Here is an 18,055-nt window from a genome sequence, read left to right as displayed (position 1 = left end):
CATATACTTAGCAGAAAACAAGGAATTGACTGCTGAACTGATATTGTTCCATTTCTATAATAAGTTTCAGAAATCACTGTCAACAGTTATTTTCTGCTATTTCTTCAGGATAAGAGAATAATTAGAAGCATGGATGTAGGGGTACTGACAATGCTGAGGCAATGTGCTGCATATCACATAAGGATATATACAATAAAATTTACTTTGCATTGTTTAAGTTTTGCCGTGTAATACTTGAGCATATTTTTTCTTAAAAAATTTTCCTTCTGAGGGATTGTAAAAGTACCTCTGTAATCTCCATGTCTGGGGAGGTAAGTGATATCTCAGTATTGGGAAGTAACACAAAAACACAGATAGGGGGAAGATTCATTTAACTTTTTTTCAGAATGAATTAAAAGTCTTATTCTAGCTCCAGAACTCCAGCCAATGTCAGGAATGGGCAGACAAAATCCTGATAGTTACTGAATTCTCGATTAGCCTGTCTCCTCCCACAATATTAACAGGTAAATGAAGCCTGACTATCAGCGTAAAAAAAAAAAAAAATTTTAAAAAAATCAATTTGCAAATATAGTAACACTAGAGTATCCTACATGTCGTATTAAGACTATTATGTATCTGTTTTAAAGAAGATGATGTAAAATACAACTTTATGAGCCATGAATGTCAGGAGTTCTAAACCTATGGGTTTTTTTATTTGGACCACCTACATTACTTTAGGAAACATACTTAACTTCTCTTCCTTAGTTTCACTTCTGTGCAGTATTTGGTAATCTATCTATCTATATATCTTCATTAAAAAAAAAAAAACCAACCACAAAACGAAACAAACAAAAAAGCCAACATGAAGAGATAGGGATAAGGCATCAGCATCTTATTCTTATCTATAGATTTACTAAAAATATTTAAGTGGTAAAACAAATAGGTTTACACGGACTTGGCCATGCAATTAAATATTAGGATTAATAAGTCTCAGCATTTAACTATATTCTGCAAATGTAGTTTGATATGCTTAAAATGAGAAAGAACTTATACCTGCTTTTTTCCCCTGATACATAAGAACCTTGTAATAAGAAATTAGAACACTTTTTATCTCAAATTATTGTGTAGAAGTGCATAAGAATTGTCAATGACAGTACATGAGGCATTAATTTCTATTTTATTTTCAACTGCCACCATCATCTGCTAACTACTGATGAACACAGATGGTCATGAACAAAGGCTTTTAAGAATTTGAATCTGACTGATTCTATCTACCCAGAGAGAAATAAATTGGTTTTGACATTAAATCTTCCTTCTTTACTGGTAAGACTATCATTGGCATAAATTAACCATAGATACCTGCTGTGTTATTTGCATGTGAAAGTACTGGGATATTTAGAATTTAAAGAAATTATCATTCTCCTTTCTGAGCAGCAAAACATGAAGATATAACCTTGATTAGTTATTAATTATTTATTTTGTACCAAACATTAATAAACGGATTTTAATTAGAAAATCTACTGGAAGGAATTTTTTTCTTTTCAAACAAATTTTTTGATTGAAGTCTTGTACACAATAAGTCATTCTTTTTTTTTCCTCAGTGTCACTTATAACATTTTTGCTAAACTACTTTTGACAAAAGAATAGGTACTCTCCTCAGGAAAGAAAAAGTATTTTTAACTACTTCCATACCTTGGTTCACCTGCAGTTAGCAAAAGTATTTTGATATAGAATAAATGACATTGCTATTCACCTAATGAAAAATACGTGGAAAAATATCATTCCTGATAAAAAAGTAGTACCATAGTAGCATCTTAAGCTGAGAAAATTACTTACAATATCAGAATTCTTTCATAAATATACTATTTTTGTATACTTTTCAACCTATTTTTTATGCACATTGGCAGCTAGTGCTTTCTGATGCTTGCTAGTACACTCTGTTCCTTAGGAGTTGGAAGTATGAGAATATCAGGGACTTTACTTTTATGGGGCAGCAGTGTCTAAAACCAGTGCAGTCAATGAGGTTTGTATGTTGGATCACAAATCATCATTTTATATATATATATATATATATACACCCCCAAATATCTCTTTAAAAGGTTAACTAATGTCAGGCTCAACTAATTTCCAATTACATGAAACTGGCAAAAGCATGGGCACCTTCTGCTTTCAACCTACAGCTGGGTTATTCCAGATGCCAAGGACTCATGTGTTGCTCAGGCAAGGAAAAAAATGTAAGCAAATACTCCAACAGTAGAATTTCACAGAACTATTCAAAACTTTAAAAGCACCGATGTAAGTGGTTACCTGATCAAGTGTCAAATGGCAAGTTTGTTAGCAAGATTTTTGGGGGTTGTGTTAAAATATTTGAGATATATTTTACAGGTGTCTTACTAGATCACTACATGTACTTCTACTATTGCATTAGAATTGCTGGGTCTTAAGTATGCTACAGAAGAGCAGAAGAGAACAGAAGTCACAGGAGGAATCAGAAATTAGACATGCTAAGAAATGAAAAGCCACTGGCTGAAATCTATCACATACATAATACAGAAGGCACTGGTGTTGTTGCTACCGGTACTGGAAAATTTGCCCAAAAAGTAAGAGTACTTAACTACTATCACAGTTATTTCCACTTAAAATACTGCTTATCTTACATGACTGTTGACTTCTTATTTACAAGCTTGGGAAGACAGCAAAAAATTCGAGCATTCTGCAAAAGGATAAGAAAGCCTAACAGGCCAACTCAGAAATATAGACAAATGAAAAAATACAGCTGTGCCATGTGTATGTGTAATCATGCAGATGTTTCTAGATCTGTGATCGCTATGTATCTTACACTGATGTGGAACAGAAGTAACCCCACTAAAATCATGGAATCAGTAACTTAATGAAAAGCGAACAATGCAAGTGAGGAGTTTAGTTTACTAGACAGGATTCAGTTAAGCAGGCAGTTCCATGTCAGATTAGGATTTTAACCATAATCTCAGCTGTGAAGAGACACAGAGATACAACATATTCAAGGTATGTTTTCTAGTCCAATCCCATCTGACAAATAAAATGAAACACAATTAAATTTTATATTTTGAAAGTTATGAATCACTGGCTACAAAGCAATACCCATTGCCAGGTTCAGTGCATGAAAAACATTGTTCATGCTTATGGCCAAAACACTGAAGAATGCACTTTTTAATTTCTTTAGTCAGAGTCAGGAACCAATAGATATATCGGAAAGAGATTTGAAACTGATGAAAAGTACTACATACAAACAATGCTGAAATAACCTGCATGGCAACACTTTAAATGTACTTTAGTATTTCAGTAAACATTTCCCTGATGTATCTGAATACAAGTTTTGATCTCTTTTCTTTTGCTTTGTTAAATCATGATAGGAGGCTATTTTATCTTTGAAGGCTCATCATGGGAAGTATCTGGAAAAGGTTCTTGTCCCCCAGCCTTTAAATGATCCTCTGGTTGAAGGTTACAATAGACTAGCTTCCTTTCTCCAACAGGGTAATAGATTGAGGTGAGGGGAGGAAAGTTATCAGCCTTGTCATGTGCAGAAGCTGAGCATTTGGTATGGGTCTTTTAACCACCTATTCTATTGACCTAACAAAGATTTTAGCAGTAATTTTGTTGAATATCACTCATGTATAGCTGTGCAGAAGGCCTTTTTTCTTTGCCTTAGGAGATCAAGATCTAATGAGGTCATCCAAAGACTAAAAGAAAAAACGTTCTATTAAATTCTATGATATTGAGTTGTAAACAATTAACATAAATTAAAATAATAAAAACCACACTGACGTGTGCCAACGTTTGCATAAATAAATCAAAAAGTCAAAGTACTCTTTAAATCTAGCACAGTGGAAAAAGATCTCCAAGACTGGAACACTACTAGGATAATGAGGAATCCATGGTAGCAGGAAAAGTAGACATCCAGAGGGAGTACAGAATATCAAGTGTACAGTTCAATCCAAAAGCATATAGAGAATATGGATGAACCTTGACAAAAAGCAGGCTCTTTTTTAGTGGGTTCATGAGTCATTATATAAATAATATATAACAGAGTGTGCGTAGAGTGACTTATGTCACTCATGGCAACGTGACATACATCACTCATAATGACATACATTAGTCTCTCTCTATACACATATATACACACAGAAGCACTTCATATAAATTAATTATTTCTACCAGTTCCAGTAAGTGGTTGCTGACAAGACCAAGAGCAGGTGAGCAAATAAATCTGCTGTTCACGGTAGTGGATACCACTACCATTGCTAGGATGGTAGTAAGAATATGAACTGGATATTTAACAGTTTTTGGTTGCTGACCTGTCTATTAGGAAAACACTGAATGTAAGAAATGTCAATACAGAGTTCTAAATTAATTTTTCTCTGCATTTCCCACATCAAATACTATCTTGGTTTATGAGTTGGTTCCTGATTTGAACTGCTGTGAAGTGTTGTGGAACACATCCTACTCCAGTCCACACTTGGCTAAGGAGTTTCGTAAGTATTTGTCTTTCATTACTTTTCTGTACTCTTATCCTGCTAAACAAAACTAGCATTCCACTGTTCTTTCTGGCTCCCAATAAAACTGATCATGTTGGAATAAGAAAACCAAGTAAAGATACTGTTCCTCTAAGAGCTCTACTGAAGGTTTTAAGCACCAAGAAACCATGCTTGCTTTATAAACGTGGGTATTGTTAGTTTCCTAGGTATGAACAGGAAATGCAGCTGCCACACATACAGTTTTGAATTAATAAACCAAAATTTGTCTAGTAATTACTAGCCCACTAATTACTGTAGTAAAATCCAGGTTATCCAAAACCATGGTGTAAGCATTGGTAATGGTAACATAGGCCTCCATACTTCAAACGCATTAAAGAAGAAAGAACTGTGGGAAGCTGTAAGGCCTCTGTGCTGATCTATGGATACTCTTCTATTGAAGCAGCTTTTTCATACTTGGGAAAAGGTTACTGTCCACTGAGATGAAATCAGGGAGCACAGTGGGACCTCACAACATCTGTTTTCATGTGTTGGCTCTTGCTATCTTGCAGGTGTGCCCGAGGAGAATATTTAGCACATATTCATTGGCTGGGTGGATACAGTGGGGGTGGCCAACCTTTTGCTGAGAGCACTTGGAAGAAAGTGTTAAATATAGGAGACGTCTCAGGCAGAATCAGATAGAGTCTGATTTTAATCACAGTCAGAAGATGGAAAACTTCATTTAGAGCTAAGCCAGGCTAGAGGCTGTCTTGTGGCTTGGCCACTACCTGAGCTGAGCTTAGGTTTGTTGAGTATAAAATTTGACACACATCTGCAATGTTGAAAAAAATCCTGGGTTTAGGAAAAAGCTCTTAATTTAACAGGTATGGATTGATTCAGCATCACTGCTTCAGAGAGGCAGAAAACTGTACTGGTCATATTAAGTGTAGCTTAAATCTCAAGAGTCCAAAAGCGCCTAAGATTTACCGAGCCCTCTGCGACAAGTCAGAAATCTAGTTGAACAGAATGATCCAAAGATAGAAAAGAGAACTTGGCAGTTACAGGTAGCCCATGTTGTCCTTGCTCTGTGAAACACTGGCTTAATTTGGAGTCACTCTCAGACTAGGAAGTGCTACTACTATGAACATATCCAGAAAAGAAATAATCTGTTGTGGAGCTGAGAGAGAATGCAGACAAGTGCTGAGTGTCACCTACTCACCTAACTTAGCTCTCCTTTGTCACAACAGTGAAGTTTCTAAGACTTCTGTGGTTAGCTCCCCAAATGGTCTTTTATAAAAACATACAAAAAACTTCATGACTAAGGTGGGAATATATGCTATAGTTATAAACCATGCAACAATATGATACACAAACACAGAGATAATGACATCTCTATAATTTTGCCTTTTATTAAAACATGGCTGTGACATTTGATTGAATGAGTGACTTCAAAAATAGAACCAACAGCAAATGGGCCTGATTTAACATATATTAAGACAAGTGGACACCTTTCATATACTGTTTCCACCGCTAGGTCAAGTGTGAATCCATGGACATGCTAGCCTCACTAGGAAAATTTTTGGGTGGAGAATGGTGGGCCTAGAACCTGGGTGAAGGTTAGCCTTGCATTAGTAAATGTTAGAAGGCCCACTAGAAGACTCTGCGCTAGTGGGGGACAGTTTGGTTAGTTTATTCTTCAATCAGCAACATCCACGCTTGGTCCAACAATATCCAAGGGCACAGAATGATAGGAATTACATTCACATATTGAAAATGTACTGGTGGGAATATGTTCACAAAGTACACCCACATATACTCAGAGTTATAAATAAAACTTGCAGACTGTTACTAACTTCTATTTCCATCTAAATCTTCACCCTGGTGTTCACATCAAAAGCTTGAAATTCTTCACCAATACTGAGTGTCCCATCTCCACTGAAAGAGGAGATGTTTCTGCACTCTCTTTGTGTTTCTTATCTAAACTGTAAGGCAGCCTATTTACCAAAGAATCACATTCCTAGACTGGCAATTAAGACCAATAACCTGAGGAAGCAGCACATCTCATTTAGTTTCAGTTTTAAAATGTCATTGACTGCATGAATTTTAAAAGCTAAATTACAAAAACTGTTCTCAAAGTCTGAGTATTTTGTGGGTAGTTGATCACACTAAGCCTGTCCACTGATTTTATTCCCCCTTCACAAACCAATACAATGGACTTTTTGCTGTCCTTCAGTTCTGGAAATTGAATACCCAATTCTTACAGTAATTAAAATACCTATGCACCAAACTCATTAATATGTAACACTACATTTTAAATTTTCAATGCGCTTTAATTAACCTGACTTTAACAGCGTTATTAAACTGTTGGAAAATTTGAGATAAATCTTTTTCTTTAATTTAAACTAGGAAAAACTGTTAATTAAGCCTCCAGATAATCAAATGCTTGAGGAGAGCTCCAAATTTTAGACATGTTTCTACATGTCAATAAATGCCCTTTCTTTATTATTTTATCTCAGCTCTACCAGCATAGTTAAATGAATGTCAGCTTTATGTCAAATACAGTCTCAGTCACATGTTTCTAAGGACTTGTATAGAAACTCAACTGTTTGACAATGGTTGGTGTGGAGATTCAGTTTTCATGATTGTAATTAGTGTAAACAGCACAAATTACCATTCATTCTGAATATAGTTCAAATTTCTAGAATACATTATGGCATTTTCTATTTCAAGATATCCAGGCAAAGTTTTGTGCTTACAGTATAAACATTTTCCCTCAATAACCTAGTCACAGTCTGGTTAACACAGTGGAGGGATGGATTGTAAGCCCTTTCATTTTATTAGCACATTGAAGACAGCTCTGTCATAGCTACATCCCAGAAAAAGAAAGATTTTTAGATGGTTAACATTTGTCTAACAGCTGTTTCTCCCTTATAATATGCCATAACCTATGTTTATGCTAGTGTAAAAATCAGAAAAGGTGGGAGAAGTGAGAGGACTTAAAGCAAAATCATTCTCCTTTACATGAGAGATATCTTACTTCTTCCTCTATTTCCTCCTTTAAGAATGGAGTCTGCAGAAGTTTTTCTATGTTATCTAGTTAGACATCAAACTCTTTTGAGTAGGGTCTGTTTCTTTTTAAGCTTTTGAACAGTCCCTAGCAAAAGCTGTCCACAGTCTTTGTTGTGACCTTTTGGTACGGCTGTAACGAAGAGCAATGCCAACATAAGAGGAAATAAAACTGTGCTAAACTATCCTGACTATGTTTGTGGCCACAGTAATTATCATAGAAACCTTGTGCATACAAATGTCCCATTCACAGAATCATCCTAGGACAAATATAAGTATTTTCAGTCTCTAGAAATCAAGCTGTAGCATGGCTTATGCTATGATTATATACTATATGCTTCAAATACTCCTTTCTCATTACAGAATAGACATACTTTTTCTGACATATTTCACTTGTTAAAAGTGGTTTGCAACCAGATCTACAGAGCTCTAGATGCCACACTGCTTATATGACTCCACTACATCTGTTTCAATTAAAGAATAGTTTCCTTGGAATGGGATGTAAGCCAAGATGGTGATGCTGACAAGCATGATTCAAAGAATGGGAATCATTATTAGAAACAATAGGACAGCACTTATGAGTAAATAACTCAATTTAAATGGATTGCTGATGAATTTTTTCAACACTGAAAACATTTATGCTTTCATTTACAAAAGCTTAATTCCAAATCTCTTCTGAAAACAGGCATTACAATGTTTGGAATACTTCCACGCAGTGATTGCTTTAATGTTTATTTTTTCGATCCTATCTGATGTAGCAACATTAGGACTGTAACAGAGTGAAAAGGTCTCCTGCAGAAACCTTAGATTTCACTTGAGAGAAGGCAAATACTTATGTGTATTAATATGTATTTTTACTTACTCACAAACTGCAGGGAAGGACAAACCCACAAAGGCACTAGACAGATATTCTGTATACATTTCATTTGCAACTCCTTCCAGGTAGTATTTCTGCCATGTATCCTCCTCAATCTAAAACAAACAAACACAGATGAAGAGTTCTGAGTAAAACTAAAAGCTTTCTTTAAAATTTACAAACAACTGCTTAAACATGAATCAGATTTTAACGAATAAGTCAGCAGACTGTTATGGCAATTAATATTGCTTATTTTTGCAGGATTTCCTGGAACGCCAAAAGAAGAAAAAGAGTCCATGTAAGTCAGTAACTCAAGTATCCTATGTAAAAATAATACACTCAATTCTTGGCAAGCACATTCAGCATGAGGTGAAATAAGGTTGGACAGACCTTGAGGAAAAAAGTTTCTCAATTTTCTCTTTCTGAAAATTCTCTAGTGAAATGGTTGCACTGTATTGTTATTTGAGTGTCTCTAACAATGTTTCAATTATTTTCACCTTGTTCAGAAGTTGATCAGCAGTCAAAACTTATCCTTAAAATTATAAATTTTTTTTCATCTCTGCACCTATAACTAACAAGGAAATATAAGAAACATATATTGAAACAATTTATTGAATGGTCATCAGTGCTTTAGGGCAACAACTGAAGAAAACCTTTACTGCTAAATTCAGAGATCTTTTACTGTTGAAGGTACAAAGGAAAACAAGTCAGAGATGCTACAGGACTACCATCAAAAGCTCAATATATTTGCCTAAGCAGAAGTTGCTAGTGGTATTTGAGATGTGCATGCAATCCCACCTAGCTTCCAGCTGCTGTCCCGGGGTCTGTGGATGCCATGTCATATCTATAAAGCTTATGTCTCAGACACTCTATAAGGTCTTTCAATTAGCATCAAACACCTATATTAAGGCAACTGGGTTGAGCTGCTTAGTATCTATCAGCAGGAACAGCACCATAATTCAGAATAGGAAATACAAAGCTAGCTGACAGGACTGGAAATATGGCATGCGCTAAAGCTGTTCACTGCTGAAATCCCAGTTCTCTATACCATAATTTGTGCCTTCATCCAAAGTTTGTTCAAGATTTGACTGTCATTCCCAATGAGCCATTCCTAGGCAAACTAGGGAAACCACCACAAACACGCAGCCTGAAATATCTAAGGCTTCACATCAGACTGTTGCTTCCCTATTTATTACATCACATTAAAATAGAGCAAAAATTTCAACCACAATGGGACATTCTTGCATGTAATTTTCTCTTTGGCTTTATTCACTAAATGTGCCATATAAATTGTGTGAACAGAGAAATTCATATTTGCAAGAATTATACACAGCACCAAAAAATGTATTATGATAATACAATATATAAAAATTAGTGAAAAACATGTCAGTTACATCAGACTAGCAAAAGTAATGTGAGGTCGGGTTTTTTATATTTTATATAACCACATTTTCATTAAACAGAGTCTATCTAACTAGATAGTAAATAGGAAACAAGTAACAAGAGAGAGACTGAGAGATCAGAGTTTTTAAATTTCCTAAATAAGGCACATGATTTTACAGATCATTGAAATATTTATCTTGTAATTTAGTTCATGTCTAAAAGCTATATTTTATTCTTTGCAAAAAAATAAAGAAACTCATAGTTCCACTGTTTAGGTAGCCCCATTATGGTCTTCATCTTACAGTGCAGAAAGTAAGACAGCATTGAGTTTAGATGTGAAGGCCACAAAACTGACATAATGAGAAAGTATTTTTTAAAAAACTATTGGTAGAGATTTGCAAAGCTACCTGAATGGCTGAAGTACCAAATACTGACTGATTTGAGAAGGACTTGGCTCTCTTAAACATTTCACTATTTGTCTTTTTCTGATATCCCCAGCTTTTTCTGAAGATCAGTCTAAGTGTGTAAAGAGATGGCGATACTAATCCTGCAGGAAACAGAGCGGTAGCCAGGCCCAGTGAAGTGGCAAAAAGGATGCTTCAGGAACATCCATTCTCATAAATTACTGCAGGTAAAGCTCAAATGCTTTCATCTACACTGCTGATCTTGCTTGTCTAAAGTCCCAGAGCCAGTGTAACAGCAACCAACCAGGGTTTTTTTCCCAATACATAGATAACTCTCAGAATTTCAGAAATTTTTATCACAGAATTCAGTCCAGTAAGATAAACAACTTATTACTGCTTTAAAATTTTGTGCAGCTATATTACTGCCCGCTATGTCAAATGCCTTGGATAATATCCAGTCAAGGATTTTAATGGTATCAAGTGCCTTACGGCAGCAAAACATAGGCCTGTATATTCTTTATGGTAAAAGTATTATGGTATGTTAGGAGGCGTGTGGGGTTTGTTACGAAAATATGTTCCAAACAGCAATATATACATACATCTCTGTCAGTATTCAAGAAAAGAAATTAATACATGGATTGTAAATGACTTGGGTAAAGGTGTCCAAATTAATTTTTCTGCTATTCAGCAATAAATCGAATTGAGAAAAGCATTTTAAAGCAAGAACTTATCTTTGTCTGTTGTGTCAAACCATAGCTGTTTTAAAACAGCATTAAAGCAAGAAGTTCTTGCATAACATACAGGGCTTAAAGGAAATCTCATCATGTAAATTCAAAAAAGGATAAAAATTTAAGATGGGAAAAATTAAAGCACATGCTCTAATCACCAGACAGTTCAGTCTGTAACCAACAACATACTCTATGTGTTTATAATATATCCAGCAACTGGCTTTCTGCCTCTTAAATTTAAAAATGAACTCATGCCTACATAGATATCATTCAAAATTTCTTTCTGGATATTAATTCTATTTTTCCTTTCCTTTAACTGGTTTGTTTATATTGGTGTTTCATTAGTTGTACTTATTATTCTACTCTAAATTATGCTTCTAAACAAGGTATAATCAGATGAAAACGTTAAGTGTTTAACAAAACTTTTAAGCTAAGTAATTGATATTTTTTGATTTTAAATTAAATCTTTAGGAACTTTTAAAATCTTATATGCTTTAGGAAATAAAATTATATGAGCACAAGCTGTAAAAGTAAACTACATTTTAAAAACAAAAGCTATAATGGTTACAGAGTCCTATTTATTCCCCAAGAGTCTAGAACAGATTTTTCTTGTTCTTTCTTATCCATTTTTATTAAACACTTAGTATTTTCTAAATGTTTTAAGTTATAGTTCTGTATTTCATATTCTTAAATCAGTTCCAACACATGAAGCTCACAAAAACCCACAAAATAAGAATTCTATGTAAATGCAGTTATGTTCCTCTTCCCAGTCCTTTTTTTTGCTCTTTTGGAGAGCTGTCTCCATCCCCACTTCCCCTGCCTGCAGTTCCCTAAGTCCTTGCCCTTGACTCTGCCCCTTTGTTTCTCTTCGCTACCATATAATTACCTAACATCACCCACAATACCAACAGAACTGTTTCTCTAGGCTTATGTCCTGTATATCTTGCTTTGTATTTCCCTCTTAACTCCTTTATCCAAAGGGAAATGTCAGCCTGCCTAATTGACATGTAGTAGAGGATGTAGAGCCACCAATTGACAGTGCTTTTACTGACAGAGTTCTTTATCTTCTCCATCAGCAGTATTTCCACCTCCTCTTTCAAACCTCTTTTAGGCTCATAACGTGGTTATCTTCTTTGCCTGCTTCAACCTAGTCACTGTCGTGGTTTAACCCCAGCCAGCAACTAAGCACCACGCAGCCGCTCACTCACTTCCCCCCCATCCAGTGGGATGGGGGAGAAAATCAGGAAAAGAAGTAAAACTCCTGGGTTGAGATAAGAACGGTTTAATAGAACAGAAAAGAAGAAACTAATAATGATAATGATAACACTAATAAAATGACAACAGTAAGTAATAAAAGGATTGAAATGTACAAATGATGCACAGGGCAATTGCTCACCACCCACCGACCGACACCCAGCCAGTCCCCGAGCGGCCAAAAAAAACCTGCCTCCCCCCCTTCCCAGTTCCTAAACTAGATGGGACGTCACATGGTATGGAATACACCGTTGGCCAGTTTGGGTCAGGTGCCCTGGCTGGGCATGAGAAGCTGAAAATCCTTGACTATAGTCTAAACACTACTGAGCAACAACTGAAAACATCAGTGTTATCAACATTCTTCACATACTGAACTCAAAACATAGCACTGTACCAGCTACTAGGAAGACAGTTAACTCCATCCCGGCTGAAACCAGGACAGTCACTTATTCTATGCTTAAATCATACAGACCTCTTGTCTTCCCACTAATCAGGATAAACTATGGAAAAAATGTCTAAATCATGTTAGAAAAAAGTTCACTTTTAAAAGCTTTAAGAGACAGCAAGACCAATTCCATGTCAAACTAGCGTTTTATGGATAGACAGTACCAAAAAAGCGAGGGATGCAGTACTGTCATACATACTAATCTCAGTGAGAAAAAACAGGATTATATTATTCATTAGCAGGAAATAAAGCAACAGCTACATTAAAAGGCTTCAGAGAAAAGGAATTGCAGTTGAGCCTCTACAGTTGCAGAAGCACATCAGGAATGTAGTGTCCTAGCAGCACACGTAAGAACTACAGCTCTGCTAATAGTCTAACTTAAAGAAGCATCTTCATACCATGTCCACACATGGCTTGTATTGATGAACTTTTCAAACTCTTCTACAACTTAAAAGCACCTCTTCCCTGTAATAGCCTGATCCACAGCTTGCTTAAACCACTCAAACATTCTCTACTGATTCTGACATGCTTAGGATCATTGAACAGCACAAAGCAGAAAGAAACAAGAGTGTATTTTGACATAAAGATTTAAGTTAGAAAAAATAAATCAAAATAATTTTCATAGTATATCATTACGTTCTAATATTATATTATTAAATAAAAACTATTATATTGTTATATTACATTATTAACTATTACTATTACTTTTATATTATATATTATTTTACAGTATAACTTTCATTGGAATTTGGTGTGACCCAAACCTCTCTTGGACAATTTTCCAATATTAAAAAAAATCTGAATTCCACAGCTATTTCAACAGGACTTCTATAGTATTTTATATAAAGTTTGCATTTTTATCCTACAGGCTGAGTACAAATTTGGGATTCACCAATGTTTTGCCCATGTTAAACTAGTCACAAGGCACTGTTTCAAAAGAATGTTCTAAAGAACAGAAGGATTGGAAACTTTTCAAGAAACCAGTGAAATATAAATTACAATGAATTTATTTCTTTTCAGTTTTCTTCTCCTGTTGATAGGCTGCCAAGTAACCAGTTACTTTAGTTCTGGAGAAGTAAACAACTGCAAGAATAAATTGCAATATGGAAATGTTCCGAATTATACACTCCCTGACAAGTGGGATGCAAGCAATCAAGAGAAATTTCTTCCATAGAAATTGTTTCACCATTCAGAGACCATGTGGGATGCTAAAAGGGATTTGCATTGTATTATTCTCCACCACACACAGAGAAGTCACATCACATTTTTTATAACACTTATATTTATGTGAAGCTTGCAAATGTTGCTGATCAGCAACTCTTTATATACAGAAAACAGATAAAGTGCAGGCTTGGTAAAAAATAAGAGTAATGATAGCAAGGACATGTTTGTAACTTATGGTCTATTTTGTGGCTTTTTCTTAGATTGACACCACCTGGGGTTGGAAAAAAAATACACAAATACACTATGTCTTTCTCCTTTCTACTTTCTTCCCTTGCTTTCTTTTCTTTAGGCAGATGGTTTTGATTTGCAGGAAGGAACTGCAGATCAGACCTATAGTTAAGTACTCACCCTTAGTCAAGGACTAAGAAAGGGCTGGAAAAAACCAAACTCATTCACCAAGCAGTCATCAAGCTTCACTGGTTAGTGTTAAATTAACCTTCATGAAGTGATTGGAAAGATTAAGATATGTTCTGTTAGGATACCATGAAATGTTGATTAATGAATTTAAAGAATTGCTGATAGTTGGGATGCTATAAAATATTATAAGATAATGATAACAAAGCACTAAAGATGACCTTTACATTTTATCTCCACCTGAACCATGACATTTTCCCTGTGATTTCAAAGAGAGAGATGGTCACCTGCCTAGTATTTTTTGAAAGGGAGTACCTGCTGGTCTGCTAGAATTGAAGCTATTATTAAGAACCTCCATTGTTCAATATTTCTTTCCTGATTCCTTGAGTCTTGCAGTTTCCCTGAGTTTTAATAGAGTATGGTTCCACAGATAAACATAAGCAGTTTCTCCCCTAATCCATGTCAGTAAGGTACTAATTTAAAAATCCTTAAAATGAGAAAAAAATACTTTAGGACTCATGCTCTTGACTAGTTTTAGCCTTTGTGATGCAATTTTAAAGTCTGCTGCTGCAGTTAACCTCAAAAACTGAATCCCTAAACAAATCTGATTCTTCATAATGTGTGTTTATTTTCCTTTAAAATACATAACCATAACTTGAGTGATTGTTGTGCAGTCCATCTCTGGACTTAGTGATATGTATCTACTACTTACCCATACTTATCTATATAATAAGAGTAAGTAGCCAAAAATTAACTGTTAATGTAGAGATGAAATAATCTGTCCCATATGCACTTAAAAAATTGACGTTTACATGTCAGTTGCCTGAAAACAATGGGGAATACTTAAATGTTATGTAAATTTTATAGAAACAAAAAAGCCCAATTTGGGGTGAGTTTGGTTCAAGATGCTACTGATCAAGGTTACCACAAATGTCATTTAGTAGAACCATGGAAGTTATTTATCTGGTTAAGGAAATTTATTTTAGGCTACCTGAAAATATTACTGTGCTTACAAAGACAAGAACAACCTTGAGTTTAACTTGAAAAACACAGAATAACCTACAGTAGTTTCAATTTTATGGTTATAAAGATAATTTTGTTACTGCATATAATTACTGGTCTATCCTATTTCAGCTCCTGACAAGGAGAATCTGGATACTTGTATTTTCTACCTTTGTACAGTATGGACTAATACAGCTGAGACAAAGAGAACAGATTTCATTTCAGTGAAAAGTTTTCTGTGGTAAAGCTTTGCTTGTTGGCCAAACAAACACACTCCAGCAAAAAGCATAAACCTATATTAAGTATTGTGGGTTCCAGGAAGCCAAATGTGCTAGTTTAGTTCTGGTATCAGAGAGTGATACCAGACTTTATCTCCTGTTCATCATTATCTCTGTGGATAACTGCCAGTTTGAGAAGTTCGGGATTTAAATCATAGAATCACAGAATGGTTTGCGTTGGAAGGGACCTTTAAAGATCATCTAGTTCCAAGCCCCCTGCCATAGGCAGGGACACCTTCCACTAGACCATGTTGCTCAAAGCTCCATCCAACCTGGCCTTGAACACTTGCAGGGATGGGGCATGCCATCCTCAGATAAAACTTTTATTATTTACTGGAAAATACTGTCTTGGTAACAAAAATTGTGAATAATTAAAGAGTCAAATACTGCTTTGGAATGAGGGTATGTGCCTTTGCTGGCAGAATAATTAAAGCAGAAGTTAATGTCACTCAATATTTAGAATAGAATAAAATGTAGCAGAAAAGCTGCAGTGAGGAACAACACAAGAACACCAGAAAGCATGAAGTACACAAACACAACAGCAGTGAACCACTTCACTGAGGGAAAAATAACCAAACAAAACCCTTGATATTATTTGGTCCTGCTATCATTTATTCTTTTCCCTTTTCCCTCTTCTCATTTCTTGCGTGTTATTTCTGCTTTTATTTAGCCTCATACATAGGCCTCTACAGATCTTATATAAGGTATAACTGTTGAACGAAGACACAATAATTGATCAAGAACAATTCTATTCCCTTTTTTTAATTTGGACCTCCTTTACTCATCAAATATTGTACACCGCAAGCATATCACCAAGCAGTAACAAAAGGCACTTCTACATGCCTTTCCTCACAGAAAAGAGCATCTGTCTCATGAAAGACCTTCCCCTGCATGATCCTAAAGAGAAGGCTTTGCAGGTCATTCTGTTATTTTTATCCCTGAAGTTAAATAACTAACATACTTCAAGCTGATACTGCAGCAACATGAGTAAATGTAACATTCTAGAAAGATAATAACACAGTACAATTAGCAGCTGATACAGCAACAAGGAATCATTCACTATCTTCTACTGCTGACCACACTATAAATTAAGAATAAGTACATAGCATTTTCTTTTGACTTTGACGTTGAATCATAGCAAAACTTTATCACAGGATGCTGAGTTGGTACAGACAGTAAGAAGTAATTTTTTTCTTCAGAGACCTTACAAACTCAAGAGGAAATCTTAACAAATAGCAAAAAAAATTTAAGTTATTCTGATCACAGCTAGGAAGAAAGGTAAAGAGAGTTTAGGTAACTGCTGGACCTCACACAGAATGTGCCATACCACCACAGCAACTTGAATCTATATCTTCCAAGTTCCGCTCTAGTACTGTAAGCACACGGCTATCTTTCCCTGACTATGTTACATCGCAATTCTGTCTCCTGAGTAGTCATAAAACAAATTACCCACTGATTCAATAGCCTATATGAAGAATAGCTGGAAGATGACATAGTGTATCCCAAGAGAAGAAATCTAATTTTCATCTGTATCTTTTTTTTAAGTCACAATGCTCCTCTGCTCTCTTCTATCTGTATATAGATACAATGTTGTTATCAGCAAATATATTTACATAATACAGTAATTTCCCAGTGAGACATGGTGACAGAAATATGAAAAAACAATGTACATCTTGCAAGCACAACCATTAGTATTGTCAGGAAAAAAACTAAGCCCCTAATACACCCAGCCCTACCCACTGGCAGTGTCATTATCAGGAGCTCTGTCACCCCAACTGATCTATCTTGTTCATAGCATTTGCTTCTCAGTGTAATGACATAAATAGTTACATGAAAGAGATTGAGTATATCTGAACCTCATAATGCTACATAACCTCTTCTGTCAAGATCTAAGTCTCACTATCAAGACAGAGAACTAATGCTAGAGCTGTTGTAGTGTGACCTAGGATCTTTTATTGAATTTTGCAAGGCAAAAATGGGAAAACGATGGTGGGGTGTCTTTATAAATATTAAGGAATTGACACAATGAAAATTCCTTTATAGCACAATGAAAGCAGCTGTAAAGTGCTCCCTAGCATTGAATAAGCTCAGCTCATCACCACCAAGGAAGGAGCACAAAATAGTACAAAGCCTTTGAGAATAATTTCAGAAGTTTGGAAGAAGATCATCCATTTGATATTTTAGACATATATTTACTTTTATAAACAACCTTATCTAATTGAATAATTAAAAACCCACAAAAAGTACAGTAAATGAATGAGTTATCTCTCTAGAAAAGCACTTGAATATTTTAGTTCTGTTGTTAAAGTGATCTTGCTTTTTCTGCTGGTCTAATTTTTTGTGTTCACCGTATGTGTCCCATTATGCAGTATTCTGTCTAAATGCATGCAATTCAGAAATTCTGAACGGTCTTCTGAAAATTATAAGGTTTGTATCAAAAAATTAAATAAAGTGTTGTGTAAACAACATGAAAGTTGTTACCTATTTCCTGTCCAAAATACATATAAAATTTTCTCTTCAAAGACGCCCAGAAGACCATGTAGAGAAATGTTTCACAAAAAATGCCTAGAGAATAACATCTTCACTGGGGCA

General features: G+C 35.2%; 1 protein-coding gene across 28 annotated transcripts in view; it reads right to left on the bottom strand.

Moving 5' to 3' along the window:
* KCNMA1 (potassium calcium-activated channel subfamily M alpha 1) overlaps positions 1–18,055 on the bottom strand; it is a 529,204-nt gene that overhangs the window by 124,642 nt on the left and 386,507 nt on the right. For all 28 annotated transcript variants that reach the window (XR_012650088.1, XM_075025663.1, XM_075025664.1 and 25 more), the window contains one exon: positions 8,398–8,507. Coding sequence is in view for 27 of the 28 variants with exons in the window: in XM_075025663.1 (XP_074881764.1) it covers positions 8,398–8,507 (110 nt within the window). In the remaining variant the exon portion in view is untranslated. The remainder of the gene's footprint in view (positions 1–8,397; positions 8,508–18,055) is intronic.

Source organism: Buteo buteo, chromosome 4 (assembly GCF_964188355.1).
Source record: "Buteo buteo chromosome 4, bButBut1.hap1.1, whole genome shotgun sequence".
Lineage (NCBI taxonomy): Eukaryota > Metazoa > Chordata > Aves > Accipitriformes > Accipitridae > Buteo > Buteo buteo.
The sequence above is the reverse complement of the archived record's forward strand: the minus strand, read 5'-3'. Positions and strand labels throughout refer to the sequence as shown.